The sequence below is a fragment of the Mesocricetus auratus genome, unplaced genomic scaffold (assembly GCF_017639785.1).
Source record: "Mesocricetus auratus isolate SY011 unplaced genomic scaffold, BCM_Maur_2.0 Super-Scaffold_100028, whole genome shotgun sequence".
Taxonomy (NCBI): domain Eukaryota; kingdom Metazoa; phylum Chordata; class Mammalia; order Rodentia; family Cricetidae; genus Mesocricetus; species Mesocricetus auratus.
Window position 1 is genome coordinate 12,211,775 of NW_024429209.1, and position 21,850 is coordinate 12,233,624.

The 21,850-nt window shown below is 49.1% G+C and overlaps 1 protein-coding gene across 31 annotated transcripts in view; it reads right to left on the reverse strand.

Annotated features, from left to right (window-relative positions):
* Zmynd8 (zinc finger MYND-type containing 8) overlaps positions 1-21,850 on the reverse strand; it is a 94,510-nt gene that overhangs the window by 31,044 nt on the left and 41,616 nt on the right. For 16 of the 31 annotated variants that reach the window (XM_040733041.1, XM_040733049.1, XM_040733047.1 and 13 more), the window contains 8 exons: positions 20,196-20,288; positions 19,011-19,098; positions 17,549-17,604; positions 13,884-13,961; positions 12,345-12,460; positions 11,688-11,765; positions 6,946-7,427; positions 3,082-3,222 (listed from right to left, as the gene is read on the reverse strand). In XM_040733041.1, coding sequence (XP_040588975.1) covers positions 3,082-3,222; positions 6,946-7,427; positions 11,688-11,765; positions 12,345-12,460; positions 13,884-13,961; positions 17,549-17,604; positions 19,011-19,098; positions 20,196-20,288 — 1,132 coding nt within the window. The remainder of the gene's footprint in view (positions 1-3,081; positions 3,223-6,945; positions 7,428-11,687; positions 11,766-12,344; positions 12,461-13,883; positions 13,962-17,548; positions 17,605-19,010; positions 19,099-20,195; positions 20,289-21,850) is intronic. The other 15 variants (XM_005084965.4, XM_013124425.3, XM_005084964.4 and 12 more) reach the window with 3 other exon arrangements.

Consider the following 21,850-nt stretch of genomic DNA (forward strand, 5'->3'; position numbering starts at 1 on the left):
TGTGGGGAGAAAGCTAGCAGTCTCCCTCACCACAGGGACGCCCGCCCCCGCCCAGTCTCTCCCTCACCACAGGGACGTCCACCCCTGCCCAGTCTCTCCCTCACCACAGGGACGTCCGCCCCTGCCCAGTCTCTCCCTCACCACAGGGACGTCCGCCCCTGCCCTTCTATGCCGGGAGTGGCTCCAGCTCCCCGCTTGCTGCCAGCGTTTTGAACATTCCAGCTGACATAGACAGCTCCAGCTATAAATGGAAATCGGGAGGAAAAATAGCCATGCTGGAAACAGAAGGGCGCACTCCTCCATTTCTGCAAGGGAGCGTGAAGCCGAGCAGCTTCACAGGGCAACCTGGTAACTATCTCCAAATATCAAGCCCATGAGGCCTCTGGCCTTTCCTTCATTTCTATGGATTTCCCTCCCACATGGGCAGAAATGTCTTCATTGCAGCCATTTTCAGTATCGAAACAGACAGCAACCTTGTGTCCATTAGTAAGGACAGGATTACGATAAACACAACGCCAAAACACAGCAGAGGCAGATTCCTGCATTGGCATCAACAGACAACTACTTCTAAGAAAGGGGAACCAGGGGCCCAGTCAGGGAGTCTTGGTGTGGGGAGAAAGAGATAGGCTAGGTACATGAATACTGAGGTCCTCTGCACTGCTACTGATGACATGGGGCTCAGGAAAGTTACAGAAGTGGGGGGTACTGCTTCAGGACTAGTAAAAACCCCAGTCCCACCACCAACCCCAGTCAGGGGTACCCACGTCCTTGATGACACATAAAGGAAATGGAAAGCAAGTGACAATGTCACCTAGGAGGAAGGGAAGGAGAGGGAGGAGCCAGCAGAGCTACAGCAATGCTCGTCCCAGGGGACAAGAACACACAAGGTATTGTCAAGACTGCCAACCTTCTGGGCTACTCGGGGACAAGAACAGGCAGGAGAGTCAAAAGTTCAAGGCCTGCCTTGGGTATATAGTGAGTTCCAGATCAGGCTGAGCTACATGAGGACCTGCCTCAGAAAAACAAGAGAGAAAGGCCCCACAAGAGCTCAAGAGTCCAAGGCACCTGCCTCCAAACCTAGCGACCAGCATGCTAGCCCTGGGACCTGAATCGTAGAAAGAACAACTCCCCACGCTGTCCTTGGACCTCCACAGGGGCACGAAAATAGATATATGTGGGAAGAGTTATGGAGAGAGATGCTGTTCATCCCAGCACTCGAGACAGAGGCGGACACAGTTCAAAGCACAGCTACATAGTGAGACCCTGCCTCAAAAAGGGGGGGAGGGAGAAAAAAAAATGACCCACTCTAAAATTTGGAGTCAAACCCAGGCAAATGCTGGTCTGTCTGGCATTTATCTAATTTAGCTTTCCCTGTGTGCTGTTTTAACGGACGCCTGCTTCGCTGGACAATACTCAGCCTCCAGTACTCTGGATCACATGTCACAATTCTGCCCCATGGCCTTCTCACCCCACACAGTGCTTTCCTGGGTCCCCACAGAGCATCCCTCTGAGACTGAATTCCATCCCAGGAACCATCTCTGTACCCAGTGTTCTTGCCCCCACTGTCGTGTACCCCAGGAGTTATGGCCAGCTTCCCTGGAGCCGCCCTCAAGCCACCCACTGCTACACCCACCTATCAGGTCAAGCTTCAAAGACCTGTGGGGTCACTAGGATGCCCAGGGGGCCCTGGTTCATAGGAGACGCTGTTCTTGCCAGGCATGATTGGCAGAGAGGAAATGTCACCATAAGAACGCCTCCACACAGTGCCTCTGTTCAGAGCGAGAAGGTAGGAGGCGGCCGAGAAAAGAAACCCCATTTCCTATAACAAATGTCCCCAAGACAGCAAGTGGCTCCCTTCTGAATCAAGTGAGGAACCAGCTGTCGCTCTGAGTGGGATCTCAGAAGGACCTCCACTGTCCAACTCCAGCCATGGTGCAGAGGGGTGATACAGAGATGGACTGTCCCTGGTGGCCTCCAGCCCTGCCACCCTGAGAACTCCAGACCACCTATTCAGATCTTAGAGTCACCATCTGCAGCAGGACTGCAGGCAGCCCAGGCCTGGATGGTGCTGTGAACTTACACACGATGCTGTACACAGATGGCCTCCCCACCTCCTGAAATGTTCTGTCCTGAGGTCTCCAGGGCATCACAAACCCCTAGAGATGCTTCCTCTCTGTCCTCCTGCCCCATGATCTTCGTTTTACTGATCCCTGCCTGCTCCAGTGGCCGGGGGCCCTTGTTCCTTCCGAACACTCTAAACCCAGCTCTCAACCTCAAGATCCACTGGGGCCATTCTCTGCCAAGGTCCTCATAAGCACTAGATACTTAGCTGCACATCCAGCCTCCGAACACAAGGTGGCAGCATTCAATTACCCAGCAAAACAGGAGCTACAGGCCCATGTCAGTCAACTTTAACAGACCCCAGGACTCTTGTTACCTGGGATGCAAGCAGGCCACCCACATGAGAGGTAAAGACAGGAGGCCCTTGAGATCCAGGGCAGGCCTGAGCTACAAGAAGGCAAGTTCAAAGGCAGCTGCACTACACAGCCAAACTTTGTCTTCAAAAAGTGTAAAGAAATAAAATTGTCAATCCAAAGCTGTAGGCATAAAAGCCAATGCTTCAGGATACGAAAATTAGCATACAAAAACAAAAAACCCTGAAGCGCCAGGGTTATAAGCACTAACCCTGCTAACAGATCCTGGTTCAGTTCCCAGTACTAACATGGAGACTTACATCCATCTAACTCCAGTTCTGGCCTCCACAGACACTGGGCAAGCACACTCAAGAATAGTAAATAGGAAAAATTTAAAAACTATCAACACCCATGGCAAGGCTCACAAAACTCACCTCGGTCATGTATATTACACAGGAGGAAACTGGTTTCCAAGGATCACTTGTAAGGACAGGCCCAATGTGTGGGAGAGCATGTTTGCATGCCAACAAGCCTCAGGAAAGCTCTCGCCCTGGTCCTTCCTTCAGCTCACCCCTTCCCTGCATCCACGGAAACTCTTACATTTTCAATGGCCAAGAGCCACTCACAAAACAGCAAAGTGCAAACACACATCTGCAAACACACTGACCTAAGTTCAAGTTCAGGATGCTCCCAGTGGTGGACGTCTTGTCTGTCTTCGTCATGATGGGTGTCGGTGCTTGCGGAGAAAAAGGCTTAGGGCTGCCAGAGAGACTCCCTGCTGGCCCCGTCTTTGTAGAGGCTGGGGAAGCTGGAAAAGCATGTCATGGTTAGAAGCCAGCTTCACAAATCAGAACTCACAGGTTTGCGTTGGGGACAGGAGAGAAGGCACAAGGGATCCCAGTGCAGCTCAGTGCCCTGGATGTGATCCTGTAAGGAAGAGTGGCCATGGACTGGCAACAAAGAGTTGTCACCAAGCAACAGGGCAGCTGAGCCGGGCAGCCTATTAAGCACAGACTGTGAGGTGAATGGCTGGGCTACCACTGAGAATGCCTTGACCCACTCACGGATGTAAACCTCAGATGGTGACCAGAGCAAGCCCCTCCCATAGCATGACCACAGGTCAGAACCAGGCTTGCCAAAGGCATGGCAGCCACTTGAGGGGAGTCTGAGGGCTGCCTCTGACGAGCTCCCTCCCTGGCTCAAGGTTCCTCAGGGTACATGAAAGCAAGATGGGCACCAGAAACAGGGAGGAAAGAAGATTTTGGCAAATTATCTTCGCCCTTGATAACAGGCCATGAGCCTCACGTCTAAGACGTATTTTTAGAATTCTTTCCTTCACTGGCCAACTGATAAGAGGAGCTAAGAGCTGCCTTAAGGGTCCACCCAGTCTGGACCTGTTACCTCCACACATTACTTCACACATTTTTGGGACCGCTCAGCATGGCTCCTGGTCCCTGAAAAGACCTCATTGCTGTGGTGATCTGGTCCTGACATGAATGGCCCAAGAAGGTAGGGAGCTAAAAAACACCAGAGAGTATAAGAAATGTAGACCAGGCATGATGTTTCCATAATCCCAGCATTGAGGAGGCAAATGCAGGAAAACCTGGAGTTCAAAACCCACAAGCATGTAAAATCCCATCTACATTTGTACCAAGAGCTAGCTGACAAGAAGCTCTGTGCCGCTCTAGTCCAGGGTTTGGGGACCTTCAGGTCACACGCCACTCATGAATCTGAGCAGCCCTTCCTTAACAAAATATAAACAGCAGCACTAGCAGGCACCCCCAATCAAAAGAGCAACACCGGGGTCAGCAAGATGCCTGAGCTGGCAAAGGCACCTGCCCCGACCGAGCCTGATGACCTGAGTTAAATTCCTGGGACCTAAGTGGTGATGGGAACTGACTCGGCAAGACGACCTCTGACCTCCACACAAGGGCCATAGCAGATAGAGATGCCTGCACGCCTGCCTACATACAAACAAAGACACACAAATATTCCAAGTGTGGATGCCATCCGGGGAAGCATTCCACACCAGTGCACATGAGCTGAAGCGCAGGGCGGGTCACTATGAGACAGAACTCTGCTTTTCATTGCCTCCTTCACCTGTCAATCACATTCCCCTCCCTTAATGACTCTGAAGTGCCCGAGGTTCAACTTAATAGCACGCCGTGTAACTCCTCAGGAGAGCTGGCCATAGGAGGGAGGGTTAGTAGTGACTTAAGTATTTGTCATGGACAGCTCTTTTATGACAACTATTGATTTCCCAATAAAACAGAGTCTGTGAGAACACTTTCCCTCCTCCCTGACAACAGCCCCATGGTGGAATGCCAAGACCAAAGTACCATTAGCTCAGAGGGCTTTGCAGGCTCAGGACGGTACCACAGCACACGTTAACATTATCACCGTGGTCTTTTGGCAATAGCTGGCAAATGCTGATGACATGGAACAGTCATGTTCACCCACATGCATGCACACACATACAGGCGCACACATTTAATCCCAGCATGAGAGAGACAGAGGCAGGCAGAGCTTGGGTTTAAGGACAGCAGAGCCTACATGGTAAGACCCTGTCACAAGAATAAAAACAAAAATCAAGGCTCTAAATTCTCCTGGTAATACATGCTCCATCACAGCACAATGGGCCCTCTGGATTCTGAGAGCTACTTACATGGTTTTTCTACTTTATACCATTTTGGATGGACGCCAGCCTGATCTCAACTGTACGGTCCCTAGCTGTGGGTTTTTTAAAAGAAGACATACATCAAGCTATTCCCACTGCTAACAGAAGAGGGCGGGAGGGTACAGGTCCACTTCATGGCCTGGCTGGGAGGGCTGACAGAGTTCCTTCTGATCCTTATAGTCTACAGTGACAGCTATGGCATCAATCTGTCCCCTGCCCCTGTGCAGTCTGCTGTGTAAGAAGGGTATTTAACATTGGAGTAGGGCACGAAAAATTCAGGAGTTCTCTTTTCCTGGCTATGAGTGTTTTGCTTGCATTTATTTTATGCACCACGTGCTTGCCCAGTGACCAAGAAGGTCAGAAGAGAACCTCAGAGTCCCTGGAACTAAAGTTACAGATGGTTGTGAGTTGCCGTGTGGTAAAAAGAACTGAATCCAGCTCCTTGGTGAGAGCAGCCAGTACTCTTGACCATCTAGCCATCTCTCCAGCCCAACAGTTCTTAAAGTATACACTTCAGGCTTCGGTGTTCACCAAACAACACCAATAAAGTTTTATTGAAACTCAATACCAATGTCGACAGCTGCAACCATGACCAAAACACAGAACCTACCCCCAAGATGTCTGTTGTGGGCCCCACACAGGGAGGGGTACAATTTGTGAGAGTGAAGCAATCCTGAATGTCTCCCCTTTTTCTTTTTTGAAGGTTTAGTTTTGGTTTTAGAATTTTTGAGATAGGCTCTCATGTAGCCAAGGCTGGCCTCAAACTCCTGATCCTCCTGCTTCTACCTACACAGTTCTCTCATTCCATCATGCAGGAGCCATTTGCTAATCCTATAAGGTGACCATATAAAATAAAGAAGGCTGGTTGTGTATTTTTAGGATAGCTCTCACCTTTAAAAAAGAAAACTTCTCTTAATGAGCAAGGAATTTTGTCACAAAGCTTGATGTCACGCCCAAGGGAAGACAGACACTAAATTGAACGACAGGCATTCTTACATTCCTATTCTTTGAAATAATCTGTTAGGAGAGCTTGTGTGTGAAGACGCTTTATTTTATTATGCAATAACTTCAAGCAACTGTGGTGGAGCCCACCTGTAATCCCAGCACCTGGAAGATGGAGGCAGGAGCATCAGTCTGGGGCCAGCCTGCACCATCTCAGAAAGATAAAATTCACAAATATGCGGTTCCGTTTTGTGAGGAGTTCTACTTAAGTCACCCCTCATTGTACCTCTTCTCAGATCCATGGAGAGAGAAGATTAGAAACCACCAGGAAAAATAGTTCCATGGCCAACACTTCTCAGTACTGCTCAGGTCTTGTTGTGGGTCCTAACTCATTCTGTCCTCAAGAGAGCCTACAGGCAGCCAGTTAGGGTTGTCATGGTAACGGCGGGAAGACTGGCATAAAGGCATCAAATAGGCTGCCCAAAGCCATCAGCTCTGAGGGGGAAGCCTGGGAACAGATACTAGCGATAGACACTAGCACCGTCCCCAAGATGCAACCTTGAAGGGGGTGCAGTAACTGGGCAGGGAGAACGGTTCTACCTTGTTTTCATAACACCTGAGCTAACCTCACCATGAATGTGCCAAAAACTAAGCTTCTGAGTACGAAGTCATGAGGAAAACCAGTCACAGAACACTGTTAGAAACAGCCAAGAGGCCTTGAGTTCCTGCCCCATCTCCGCCCCTTTGGGAATACTTCCCTTGTGTCCAGAATCTGGTTACTCATTTACCTAGTCCAACACAGCACCCCCTGATGGCTGTGATGAGCTGCCTGCTTATACTTATGGGTGAGTAACCCAAGGAACCAGAGTATACCAAGCAGCCTCCTACCCCACTCTCCCAACTGGGGCTGACCTGTGCTCTTATCAAGGAAGTCCATGGACTCCTCGCTGGCGCTGAAGTGGCTGGACGGGGCCTTCTTCTCGGGGTCCTGCTCCACGTCAGAGCCCGTGTGCACAGAAGAGTTCGTACTGGTGGGGGAGCGTGGCATGTCGGACAGGGAGATTCTGCGGCCTGCACCCCCGCTCAAAAGGGGCTTGCTCAGGAGGATCTTGGGGGACGCTGTCATGTCAAAATTGAGCTTCACCTTCTCCTGTTTGTCTGTCTTGGCAGTGCCGGCGCTGGGGTTGCTGGGATCGAGAAGCATTTGGTACTGGCTATTGGGAGTGTAGGGCGTCCTGAACGGGGAGTAATTAAAAACCCCAAACTTCCTCCGTATGTTCTCCACGTAAACTTCCATCTCCTGCATGGCGCTGTTGAAGATACTTTTAGTCTTTTTCACAGAAAAGGGGATTTCTTTAGACATGAGGTAGCAATTATTGATTGGAACCCAGGCTCTAGGAGGGCAAAAGAGAGAGACCGAGTCAACGTCACTCATTTCCAAGATTGTTTATTCTTTTAATTTTCTTAATGCAACCCAAATTAGCCTGGCGGGTGCTTGCCAAGAGTCCTAAACGTGGGCTCTCCTTTTTAAAATAAATGACTTGTTTTGAACGGTTAATGAATGGTCCACTTCCCAGAGGTAATAAGGATGGAACAAAATTTACCCAGGGTGTGAAAAGGCTCAGCGCATGGCCACCTTAATCTGTTAGGAACACAATGGAGGCTTCAAGACAGCTCAGCAGGTGAAGGCGCGGCTGCCAGGCCGAAGGCCCTGCTTTGGCAGAACCCAAGCCAGGGGAGGAAGGAAGCCACGCCCCCAAGTTGTCTCCTAGCTTCCACACATGCGCTGTGGCAGTCACACGCACATACACAAAAGTGAAAACATAAATGTTAAGAGTCAAAAATAAATAAAACGACAATCCCTTCCGTTTTCTGCTGTTTCACAATTAAAAAAAAAAAAAACTAGTCAAGGAGTCCTCCATGACACATCTGAAGAGGACACATTTCCTGGATCAGCTGAATGTGAGCCTCCTTTTCATTGCAATTCCAAAAACTGGGACTGTTCTTTGCAAATTCATATTCCCAGAAGGAGGTGCCAATTTCAGATTTGAGACAGAATCTCACTATGTAGTCCAGGTTGGCCTGCATCTCAGAATCCTCTGGCCTCTGCCTCCTGAGTGCCTTGCCATGCCGGGCAGCATGTGAGAAAACAGACAGGGGGAGAACTCTTTACAGTAAGTAGCCTTTGGCTTTGGGGGACACTTTCCACCTGCTCCTCCAGGGAGGTGCTGTTTCCCCTATCAGCCCCCACACTCCAGGAAGTTTTTGCAGACTCCCTAAACCAAAAGCATCAGTGATGTTTTTCCAGAAACAGCAACTCCCCCCCCTCACACCCACCACACACCCCCAGCCACCATGACCGCAGGAAGGACTAAGATCAACCACACTCCTGAAGATTAGGGACAGCAGAACATCTCAATAATTGTAATCTCCTAATTCTACAGTTTCAATCTCATTCATAACTTTTTATGGAGACCAGGACCTCTAAGGTTTCCTGAACCTCAAACTTAAGTCTGGCATAAAGCCACCAGATATGGGGGGAGCCAGAGGGGAAGAAGCTACTCGCTCCTATAGGAGAAGCATTTCCTCAGCTATGTCCACAGAGCCCACATAGGACTCTGCACCCAGCCTTTCCCGGTCCCCTGGTCTTTGAAGAGAAGCAGTGGGCTTCTTCTCCAGCATTTTAGACCAGGTCAACAGCTGGCATTGAAGTCCTACATCTGAGGAGGAAATGACATGCAAGAGAAGAGGCCTGTGCAGAAGCCAAGTTCAGCACAAAGCCGGTTGCAAGTGAGAACCCCCAAACACAACTGGCTTCAGGCAGTGCTGGAAGCGGGCAGATCCCTGTGTGTGCTAGGGACAGCTTGCTGCTGGGACCTGAAGACACTCAGGTCTAAGCAGGTGCAGCAAGGCTGAGCAGAAGCCAAACAGCTGCAAGGAGACACAGGCCTCTGGGCCAGGGAAGGGAGCAGTGAGGGCCACCAGAGTCCCCAGGGCTGTCCCCGACATGCCCCGCCTAGGAGAACAGAACTCCAAGCAAGCAAACTCAACACTCCTGGGTCAGCACCAGGGGTTTCCCGGCCAGGAGCCACAGGCCCAAGGCCCTTGCCCTTGTAAAGGATATAACTGGCCCACCACCACCAACCCCATTCCCACTTCCAAGTGTCTTAAGGGGCCTAGGCAAGAATAAACTCTTTATCCTTAAAAGGAAATGAGATTTCCTCATCACAGAAGGCCTCAGGGAGGGGCCACGACAGCAGCCTGAGAACTGTTCTCCCCTGAGTGACCCTGGGCAAGGTGTTGCCCTCTCTTGGCCTCTTTCTTTCTCAGCAGGAAGACTAGAGTAGCAAAGTGCCTGGTGTCTGGGGACGGGTATGTATGCATGATGCCACCCCTTAGGAGGCAGAGGCAGAGGGAACACAAGTTCAAGGCTAGCCTGGCTACACAATGAGCCCCTGCTCAATTACACAGTAGGCACATGGTGGCCAACAGGGATTTTTCTTAAGGCCTTGAGATCATTTGGACTAAGATTTTCCTATAATTTTAGATAATGGTACCTATGTCTGAGATCACACAAACAATTCTTTTAAAAGATAAAAAGCATCCAGGTGCCGGGCGGTGGTGGCACCCGCCTTTAATCCCAGCACTCAGGAGGCAGAGGTAGGCGGATCTCTGTGAGTTCGAGGCCAGGCTGGACCAACAGCCTCCAAAACAATACAGAGAAACCTTGTCTCGTAAAACCAAAAAAAAAAAAAAAAAGCATGCCAGGCATGGTGACATACGCCTTTAATCCCAGCACTGCTTTAATCCAAGTATGTGAGTTCAAGGTCAGCATGGTCTGCAGAGCAAGTTCTAGGACAGCCAAGGCTACACAGAGAAACCTTGTCTCCAATAGGCTCATTTTTAGCTCATTCTTGGACTAACAAACTTGACAGTGGGAGCTTCTGGGATGTTTCTTAGCCTGGCCAAGCTTACTGTTAACACGCCCAAGCCTTTGCTTCGGCACCACCAAGTGACACGAGCATTCTAAGAACAGACAGCTCTGGCGCCTCCCATGGGCCCCTACATCATGGCTCCCTCGCACTTCAGGAGAGCAGACTGTAGATCAATCAGCCTTCCTGGGTTGCTTGTCTTTGAGTCAAGTGTGGTGACACAAGCCCTTGATCCCAGCACTGGAGGCAGAGGCACTCTGAGAGTTCCAGGACAGCCACGTTGTCACACAGAGAAACCCGGTCTAGAAGGGGGGGAAGGGTCCAAGAATTCATTCCAGTGGGGAGAATATGTACGCCAGCTTCCAGTGACAGGAACACCCCAGGCCTCCAAAGTGTTGGTACCATGGAACTGTGGACTGTTCACACATGCACAGCAAGGCCCCCTTGCCCAAAGTGAGCCCAGGCCTGCAGAGGAAATGGGAGGCACTGCAGACACTGAGAAGCATGGGGACCTTGCAAGAGAACAGGAAAGCCCCCAGCTTTCGGGCAACTGGCGCTAGGCCAGCCAAGACCAAGGGATGCGCTTCGTACATCTGAGACAACAGCTCTAGTGAGGAGTGCAGGCAATGCCTTTGCGGCCTGTATGCCCCCAAGGTCACCTTCAACGGCAGGCTGCTCACAGCAGAAGGAACAGAGCCAGGAGCTCTGTGAGTCTGGAACCATTTGGTAAATGGGGGCATCCTGCTGTGTCACACACTAATGCACACCCCTATGGGTGAATCCACAGTGCTGTCCCACAGAGGAGCCTCAAACGACGAAGATATGAACACAAGTGTTCCGTGATGAGATGGTAAGGCACAGCCAGCCACCAGCTCCTCCTGCTCTCAGAACAGAAAGAAAACCCTTACTGTCCCCGGGGCCCCCAGTTCAAACCACTTAGTTATAGCACAGCCTCTGCAGGCAGGTCGACCAGCCTCACACCAAGCCATTTCCTACAGATGGGAGATAGCCAGCCTAGCAGCCCGCTTGGACAAGTATATGCCTGCTAGATTTGTACTGCAGTCTGGAAACAGCCCGAGGAAACACATTCCTTGAAACGAAGGAATGCTGAAGTTCGGGATGGGACAGGATGGAGAGGGCCTGGGGATAGAGCTCACTTGGTAGAGAGCATGGCTAGCATGCAGGAAGGCCTGGGTTCCATCAGCACACAATCAGGTGTCAAGATGTATGCCTGGAATCCCAGCACTCGGGTGTAGAGGAAGACCGGGAGCTGAGTCACCTTCTGATAGAAAACAAATTGAGAGTAGCCTGGGCTACATGAGCATGGGAGGGGGGAGGGCGGGTTAGAGATGCGAGGATGAAAATTAAAGTGTGATAGCCCGGCCAAAGCCAGTACCACACCAATGAGCTGCCACCTGTTCTCCTGACAAGAACTGCTGGGATTTCCGTAAGAAACTGAATCTCTCTAAAATACACTCTTTTTCCTTTGATTTGTAAGCGAAGTGAAAAATGACAGAGAGTGAGCGCTATGGGGGATGCTGGTATCACTAAAAAACATGTGTGTGGTGTGGTCCATGACTTTAACTCCTATGCACTTGCTCACACGCCTTCTCAAAGTGCTTGTGGGGTGGGGGAGGGGCGGGGCTCTGAAGGCACCTCTGCTTCATCTAATCATAAGGTAAGTGGCTGAAAGGGAACGCGTGAAGCAGCGCCTCTGACTACCTGTTGTTCGCAGGCAGGCGGGGCGCCAAGGCAATGGGAGCTGCTGTTAGCTGGAATGACTCCATAACTCCATTCAGCCTGTGTGGGAACGAAAGGGGAGGGTGGGGAGGCTGCAAGGGAGGGTTCACACCTGTCAAAATATCATCCCCCCTGTCATTTCCCATTTTAGATACAGAGAAGGGGGGGGCTGCTCCATCTAACGCTAAGAGAATCGTTTAGTGGCAATCTAGGAAACTACTTCAGTCCCTAAAAGCATGACTTTTCAAAGTAATTTGCACAGAGGTTTAATTTACTCCAGAAAACAAAATAAATAAATAACTGCACATCAAACAGCAGCACTCCACACAGCCATGGAACTCGTTCCACAGCCAGATCCATCAACAGAACCACGGAGGCACAATTCTTTTCCTGAGACTCTTCAAGCAACCGAATGAAGCCCTCCCCTCACTGAGCTTAACACAGAACTGGGAAATGTTATTTACAAACACGCGATCAGAGGTTGTTATGGCAATAAATGAAACAGCAGCCACAGCCATTACTAATAAAAAGGTAGAATTCTCTTTTAAAACAGCAGAGACAACAGCAGAGGCTCCGCCACCTTTAACGTCTGACATGACTACCCAGCGTTCCACTTGGAGCCTGTTCTTAAACTCCCACCTGTCATGTTGTCCAAAGAAACGGGCATCGACCTGCCCATCCTTGTCCCTCAGAGCTTTCGCCGGCCAGAAGGGGAACCCTTTCAGTTTTGCCCAGACCAAAGGGTGTGGATTGCTCTAGAAGAACAAAATGCAGAGTTGACATTAGATTTGGTGGCAAGACACACAGTAAAGTCTGAAAGGCAATCTGAACACGGGGAGGGAGGAGGAATACAGGTCCTGCTGGTTAGGTTTTTGTCAACTGGATAAAAGCTAAAGTTATCTGGGAAGAGGGATGACCAGTGAGAAAAAGGCTCCCTCAGGCTGGCCTCCCTCAGGCTGGCCTACAGGGGCATTTTCTTGATTAATGACTGATACCGGAGGCCACTGAAGGGTGGTGCCACCCCTGAACCGGAAGTCCTGGGTGTCTGAGAAAGCAGGCAGAGCACGTCATGAGGAACAAGCCATTAAGTAGCCCCCCTCCATGGCTTCTGCTTCGGGCCCTGCCCTGACTTCCTTGGATGATGCTATAAAATGAGATAAACCCTTTCCTCCCTGCGTTGCTTTGGCCAGAATGTTCATCACAGCAATTAGAAGGCAAAACAGGACACAAGTCAGGCATGGAAAGAAGAAGCTGCAAGAAGGGTCCTCACACAGGTGTTCCTCGGTGGCTGTGCAGCCGGGGCAGAGCCGAACTGAGCCTGGCTTGGTGGCCCACGCCTTTAATCCCCGCAATCAGGAGGCAGAGGCAGGTAGGTACCTGGGTTCAAGGCCAGCCTGGTCTAATGAATGAGTTCCAGGACAGCCAAGGCTACACAGAAAAACCCTGTCTTAAAAAAAAAATTTAACAGTGAAAGGAATCAGGCTTGGGTCCTGGCTCTACTGATTACGGCAGTGACAACAAAGAAGAAAATTCCTCTCTCTAGGCACCACAGAAACAATCAACCCTCAATCTGTGGTGTTTCAACAAAATTCGGGCTGTGCAGGTGAGAAGCTGCAGGAGCCGCTCCTCCGCTGGGGACTCGCCAGGGCTGTGGCTGCAGTGACTTCACCGCTGTTTACCTCCAGAGGCACGACGAAGCCTGAGCTATGCTTTAACTGTCACTTGCCCAGTCTTGCCCGCTCCAACCCTCCACCCTGTCTCTCTCTCTCAGACACAGTCGCTCCAGCCGGCAATACCCATCTCTGTAAAACAGTTCTCAACCTGTGGGTCTCGCCCCTTTGGGAAACCAATGGCTCTTTCACAGGGGTTGTTGGTTTTTTTTTTTTTTTTTTTTTTTTGGTTTTTTTTCCGAGACAGGGTTTCTCTGTGGCTTGCGTCCCACTTGCCACAACCCTCGAGTAAACCTAGTTACCAGGATGTTTCATTCTGGAACAAAACAGTTCAGTCCAAGAGGTTTACCCAAGCCCAATCCATTCCAATGTGCCCTGACTTTTTCAGAACAACTTATATAAAACTTCCCAACCTCATCTCATGAATCCCTAGAGAGGACCCTCTTAGTATAGCCACCAAAGGCATCAGAGTTGCAGGAGAGAAATAAAGAGACCGAGTCCAACTTACACAGGGCTCACAGAACCAGTTGTCTCGTTTTTGGCAAGCAGCAAGGTAACATTCTGGACACACTTCAATTTCATTCATCTGCAAGGCAAAAATACATTAGAGTGTGGAGCCCCAGGGAGGGCCTCACATCTGGCAGCCCTCAGTAACTCCCTGATATTTAAGTGCTTTTACCTTGATTTCAAGGTCAGATTTCCTTCTTTGGGTTTTTCTCTTGTATTAGGAGCAGCAAGATAGCAAGAGAATCTTGCCAGGTAGTCCAGGCTGGCCTCAAGGTGATCTAGGGATTCTTCTGCCTCAGCCTCCCAAGTGCTGGGATCATGCCTAATAATCTCTCTCTCTCTCTCTCTCTCTCTCTCTCTCTCTCTCTCTCTCTCTCTCTCTCTCTCTCTCTCTCTGTGTGTGTTTGTGTGTAAACCAGAGAGTATTCTCAGGTGTCTTCTGGAATCATTGTTATTGTTTGTTTACCTTATTGACAGGGTTTGTCACTGAACCTGGAACTCACCAATTTGGCTAGCTAGCTGTTGATTGAGGAAGGCCTCCTGGGTCTGCCTCCCCAGTCCTGGGAGTACAAGTATACACTGGCATGCCTGGGCTTTTACACGGGTGCTGGGGATCAAACACCGGTCCTTGTACTCGCACTGAAAGGATGCTACAAGCTGAGCCACATCCACAGCCCCGGCCTCCATTCAAGTCCCAGTGCAGTTCACTGCCCATCCAGCCGGTTTCACACCCTACCCAAAACCCAGAAGTGGCTGCAACCCACCTCAATCTGAGCTTGCCTATCTCTGTTTTTTTGTTTGTTTGTTTGGTTTGGTTTGGTTTTGGTTTTTCGAGACAGGGTTTCTCTGTATTGATTTAGAGCCTGTACTGGAACTCACTCTGTAGACCAGGCTGGCTTAGAACTCACAGATATCCACCTGCCTCTGCCTCCCGAGTACTGGGATTAAAGGTGTGCATCACCAATGCCCGGCCCGAGCTTGCCTATCTCTTACCTGCAAGTTTCCAGGAACTTCTGCCACACTAGTGGGTGTGTTTGTCATAGTCACCCCCACTCAACCCTGAGAATGACTTGGTAATATCTAGAGGCATTCTGGTTGTCACTGGAGGGAATTCTCCATCCTCAATTGGCAGCAGGGCTAAGCTAAGAAATTAACAAAAAACTTCAACAACTGCTAAGTTCCATCCAAGGCATGTGCCGTCTGACTTCTGCCCACCTACGGAATTGCATCTGGACCGATCTTGTCTGGAATCCCTCCTCTCCACTTCCCCCATGTCCCAAGCTCAATCTGTACATCACTGTCCAGGGAAGTCAACCATGGCCACTGTCACCTACGTTACTTGCACTAATGACAACCAGAATGTTCAATCACACAGGGGCTGTCCCGGCTCCTTTTTAAGATGGTACGTTGGTGGGGTGGACAGCAGTCTTAGAACCAATGGCCTCAAGCTGAAGTCAGCATCTACGATGCACACTAGTCCAAAGGCTTCAGAAACAACCGCTCGTGCCTCTGGGTCTACACCTCCTGCTAGGCAGTGAGGGATGGAGGACACCACAGAATCCACACAGCAGTAAACTCCAGACTTAGCATACCGTTGTTCCCAATGTCCCATGGCATCTACAGTCACACCACCTTGAACACCACCAGCCTAAGTCTTCCAACGTGGGCAATACATTTACCCTTCAAGGATAGACTGCTGTCATCTGATCTTAAAGTACAGGAAAAGAAGGAAGCCCTCAAAATTCAAATAATCTTCCCCAGAGTTCACAGTGGCAGAGAGCTAGGGCAGGGACCTGAACCCAGGGAGCAGATCTCCAAAGCCTAAATGAGTCTCCTCAACACACTTAGAGGCTATTACCGTCCCAGTATTGATGGTCTTGCATTTATTTCTCTTTGCGTCCTATGACTACGCAGGGCCCATGAACTGCTACATCTTCATCTTGTAGCACACATCCATGCCCCCTGAGCCAGCTTAACTGGAGACTGAAGGAAATGAGAGGGCGGGGATGTGTTTCCCCCTAGCACACTCATCACACCAATCCAAAGGCCCATAGTGAGGGCTCCATCATGACTTGCCACCAGCAATGCAAACAGGAATGACAGTGAAATGCTACTGTCCCGTGATCGCATGGAGGAAACAGACACACATATAATTTTTATATTTAGATGGGCTCAGGTTAAAAGCACTTGCTGTGCTTGTCAACAACCTGGGTTCGGTTCCCGGCACCCACCTCAAGAAGCCTGAAACCACATGTAACTCCAGTTCTAGGGGAATTGTCCTCTGGCCCCCCTCAGGCATCTGTACACCCATGATGTCCATTAATACACCAGCACCCATACACATACAAATCAATAAACGGGGGATGGGGGCGCTGGAGAGATGGCTCCGCAGTTAAAAGCACTGACTGCTCTTCCAGAGAACCCAGGTTAAATTCAACACTCACATGGCCACTAACAACTGTCTGTAACTTCAAGATCTGACACTTTCATACAGTCATACATGCAGGCAAAACACCAATGAACATAACATAAAAATAAATTATTTAAAAAATAAAATAAATAACCAGACATGGTGACGCATGCCTTTAACCCCAGCACTCAGGGGACAGAGGCAGAGACAGGTGGATCTCTGTGAATTCGAGGCCAGCCTGGTATACAAAGCCAGTTCCAAGACAGCCAAGGCTGTTACATAGAGAACCCCTATCTCAAAAACCAAAAATAAAAAATATAAAAAATAAATTATGGGCTGGAGAGATGGCTCAGAGCACTGGCTAGTCTTCCACAGACCCTGAGTGCAATTCCCCAGCAACCACATGGTGTCTCACAACCATCTGTAATGAGATCTCATACACTCTTTGGGCATGCATGCCAGAACACTGTATGCATATTAAATAAATAATTCAAAAAATAAATTATGAATTAATTAATTAAAATAAATCCATTTAAAGATCAGAACTTCATAAGCTGGAAAGAACACACGCTACCATATAGATCCACCTCAGGCTGGTAGCTATTCTGAAAAACAGTCAGGAAACATCCACCAATAGCAGAGGTGTCTAGTCTCTTAACCTTAGGACACACTGTCATCTGTGAATTTCATGCCTGAGAACCTCACAATCAGTGGAGAAGGGGAGGGGGACACCATCATGGCCAGGCAATGTGACAGGAACGGTGGCGTGGTGGTGTGTACCTTTACTCCTGGCACTAGGGAGGCAGAGGCCAGCCTGATCTACATAGCAAGTTCAAGGCTAGCCTATATGATGAGACCCTATTTAAAAAAAAAAAAAAAAAGGAGGGAGGGAGAGACACTTTATAGGCTTGTCCCCTTCAGTCAAAACCACAACCCTCTGTAGGAGTGACCCCACAGACCAACTCATACCAACTGTGGAGGCAAAGGTCGAAATCTGACAGACTGACAATTCAAGAAAACTCAGAATTCCCTGTACTTGCCACGACTTCAGAGTAAAACTTTGCCCCACCCCCTTTAGATCACCACTAAAATAATGGGCTCCTACACCATTGGGGGCCCCTTCCTCTTGCTTTCATGTGCCTGAAGAGACAAGAGGCTGCACACAACACAATGAACGCAAAAGTTATGGTAGCCACCCCACCCGGCTGCCCTGCGCCTGGAGGAGACCCCACACCACACAGGCAGGGAACACGTACCTCATGTTCACAGATTTTGATGACCACTTTTGCTATTTGTGTCAACTTGTGATTTCCTGAGGGAGTAAGAAAACTGGATTATTTCAAAGGCAAACAACGAGCCTCATGCCTTGGGATTACACTTGCATTAGCGATTTTTTAAACTTGGTTTTCCTCCCAGATTCACCATTTAAAGGCTTAAAAAAAAAAACCCAGGTTTCAGGCTTCCAACACTGATTCAAATTATTGACCAAGCTTTGTCATCATCTTGCAACTGAGCAGTTGGTGTGGAATTCCCTATAGATGAGGTTAATATTTCAAAGAACTCTGACACTCTAAAGGCTATAATTAGCAGACAGGAGCCTTCTTTAACCCTATAATCCTGGAACACAATGTGAAAAGGAAATGGAGTGTCTGGTGCCTCACTAAGACTCCACTGGAAGCTGTGTAGGACAGCAGATGAGGTGACTCTCGTTTTACTTAATGACTAAGGCAAAATCAGGAGGCCCTGCCTCTACCAGAACTCTCAGGTAACGACGTGCACACCCGGCCCGGAGCTAAGGCCAAGCCTTTTGCTTTGCACTAAAGCAAAGGTCACGATGGCCAAAGGGCTGTGCTCTTTGGTCCTAATAGTATTTTCATGAACTGTAAGTGTGTTGGTGTAAGGAGACGGCTCAGTCAGTATGTGCCTGCCTCAAAAACTTAAGGGCTCCATGGCCAGTCATTGCAGCCTAATTGGCCATTTCCAGACACTGTCCCAGAAGACAAGAAGAAATGAAGATGGATGGCACCTGAGGTGGAACCTGGGACTGACGTCGAGCCTGGCACATTTGCGCTGGCTTGCTCGTGCACATGCACACACGCACACACCTACAAGAATGAGCACTCATCCAAACCTATACACACAGCTATGAACTAAATAAACAACAGTGCACAGGAATAAACCTGCAATGGCAGCCTTTGCAGACCTGGAAGCACCCCTGTCCTCCATCCGCCACACGGGTGGTGCTTAGTTTGCTCTGCAAGTGTTTTGAGGCAGAGTCCCTCACTGAACCTGCAGCTCAATGTTCCGAGAGTTCTAGAGAGTCCCCTGCCTCTACCCACCCGCCCCCGGTCTGACGTGACAAACAGGCTGGGACGCCCGGCTTTTTACACGGGCACTGGAAATGGACATCCAGATCCTCCCTTTGCAGAGTAGGCAGTCTTCCCCGACACCTAAGCCTGACGCTATTTTCAATATTCTTTTAAATTATGTGTACGGGGGTGGGGGTTGTGTACATGTGAATGCGAATGTCAGAAGAGAGTTGGATCCTTTGGAGCTGGACTTAGAATGGCCCGAGATGGGTGCTGGGAAACAAACTCATACTGTCTGTAGGAGCCTGTAGGAGCCAGTCCCTGACACCTGATGGATTTCATCAGAGGGCAGGAGACTGTGCCACGCCCGTAGCACACTGTCTTCCTTGGGAACCTCCAAGCTACTCACCCCCATTGTAAATAATGCAGTTGTGCAGGATCCACTTGGCATCAGCCAGGAAGGCTTCCGTACAGCCGTACATCTTCTTTTTTGCATTCTGGGAGAAGAAGCCAGAGAGCAGTATGACCAATGAAGTTGATATAGGCAGCAGTGCTAACAACTGGGTCCCCTACGCCTGTCACAGAAGCCATCTGCCGAATTAATAAGTGCTCTCTGACTCATTTCCCAGGATGCTATTAGGTTCAAGATCTATAACCCTATAAAAGGCACTTGGAGTCATCACAGGGACTTGAACATTCTCATCGTGAAAATGATGTCATTTATTCAGCAGTGTCATCCAATGAAGGGCACAGTTCATATAACTGGACATCACTTGCCTCTCAGAAAAAGCCAATGAGGGAATTCTAGCAATGTGAGAAACTGAGGAATGACAATTCTGCTGAAGCTAGAATTCCAACCCTGTTGTTTTTTTAATGCCTTCTCTTTCTGGCACACCATGAGGGCCTGTGAGGTTTTCCAAAATAGATGTGATCTACTGCTTTTGGGGGAATTATTAATGCAGACATTATGACATCATGGTGTGCTTTTGTGGATGCCTTTGTTTTCTTACAGAATTGGGGATCAAAGAGAAAGCCTTGTACAGGCAAGGCCAGGCCAGCCCCAGCCCTACTAAGATGGGTTTCAAACCCACATTTAGCTGCCGAGTTGGGAAATCTGCATGAGTATCATAGGCTCAAGCAAAGTGCTTCAAGTGTGATTTTCACCATGGAATTTTAGCACAAGCTCTTCAGGCATTAAAGAAACAGCCTGATGGGCAAAGGGAATTAATTCAGTTCTAAGAAGCCCCTTTACTGCTAATCTGGAGGTTTCCAAACACATCATGTCCCCTCCTCCTCCCCACTGCTCTCATTAGCACCTCCGAAAGAGGAAGTGAGAAGCCGATCAATCAAGTCACTAATTCCAAGAAGCTGGGACTATCCCTCAAAAGCACTGCCAGTGGATTTCAACAATCCCCTGCAATCCCCCCAGGAGGAGGGCACAGAGGAAGGGCATGGAAGACAGATCGAACTGACTCAAACAGAGCGAGATAATGTCCCGAAGAAAATCTGACTGGAGCTTGGCCAAAGAAAGAGAAGAGCCTTGGCCATCTCAACAGCGGTGCTGCTCCAGCCAGGCCCTGTGATAGAGGCCAACCTTTTCCAATGTACAAAGGTCCATGGGGTGGAAAATGTATTCTGCATAGTCGGGATGCTGCTCCAAGGGGACGGGCTTCTGGAATGCATCTGTCTGTAAGAGAAAGAGACATGCGCACAGGCAAAAACCATCACTGCTCTGAAGACCACACATGGACAGCAAAGGGCGCTGAACACCAGACACGCTTTCACAATTCTAGCGGGAGTCACATAAGATGACCTTGAAAAGCTTGTAGTGACCCATCTTCTAATTCCCCTCACGGAGTCCTGGGCCTGGGTCAGTGGGTCTGATTTTGTTATTTGTTTTGATTTCAGTGCATAGTCTCTGTCCTCTTCCATTAATGTTAACAATTACAACACTATAAGCCACTTTAGGCCTCTAAAGGACACTTGCTGTGTAGTCCACACCCCAGGAAAAACTGACTTGATGGCTGACTCACCAAAAAATGTCCCCTAAGTATGAGCATAGGGCGTGACCCGGGGAAAAACATACAAAGTGAGACTCTGTTCCTCCCTCAACACCCAGGCTGAGCAAGTTTTTGATCTTACCTACTTAAGGCATCAGCTCAAGGGGCAATGTACAAGGTAGGTATTTACTTCTCAATTTAAAGATGCTAAAAAGAGGTGCTGGAGAGATGGCTCTGTGTTTAAGAGCGCTTACTCCACCACAGGAGTTCAAGTTCAGATCCCAGAACCCACACCGGGCAGCTCCAGGGAGGCCTGCGCATGCGCACACACACATGCACACGCGCACACACACACATACATACACACACACACACACACACACACACACACACACACACACACACACACACACAAGCCCTGGATAACTTTATAACAAATACCATGTATGGGCACTAGAAAAATGGCTCAGTAGTTAAGAGCACAGGGTGCTCTTGCAAAGGACCCAGGTTCAGATCCCAGTACCTACCTAGTAGCTCACAAGCACCTGTAACTCTCCAGTTCCAGAAGCTTCAGTGCTCTCTTCTAAGCTCGAACACCAGGCACACATGGTACACACAGGCAAAATACTCACACATAAAAATAGATAAATCTTTTTAAAATACATCACATGCCGGGGCGGTGGTGGCACACGCCTTTAATCCCAGAACTCGTGAGGCAGGAGGGTCGGGTGGATATCTGAGGTCAGCTTGGTCTACAGACCCAGTTTAAAGACAACTACGGCTATTACACAGAGAAACCCAGTCTGGGAAAAACACACACAGACACACACACTGTTGGGTTGGGGCTATAGCCCAGTGGTAGAGCACTTATCCACCATGGAAAAGGTTCTGGGTTCAATGCCCAGCACCCTTCACCTTGCCTCAAAACAAAGATAATACTTTTACCAAGTTATTCGGTCTAGATGATCCTTTTATATAGATGGTCTTAAGTAGACACAGTTAATAGACTGGAAAAATCAGAAGCCACTCCTTGCCACATTCAATCTAAAAACCACTCCACAGTAAAATTATAAAGATCTTCTTTTTTCACTTTGTACCAAATTCTGACCATACACTTTACTCCCAAAGATTGGGATTCAAGAGAAAGATAGTTTCCCATTTTAACAATAGCCAACCGGAAGGGTCTGGATGTTTTTCCCCCAGACAACAACAGATTTCAGAATTCATCTCTAAGACAAAGCCTACTTTT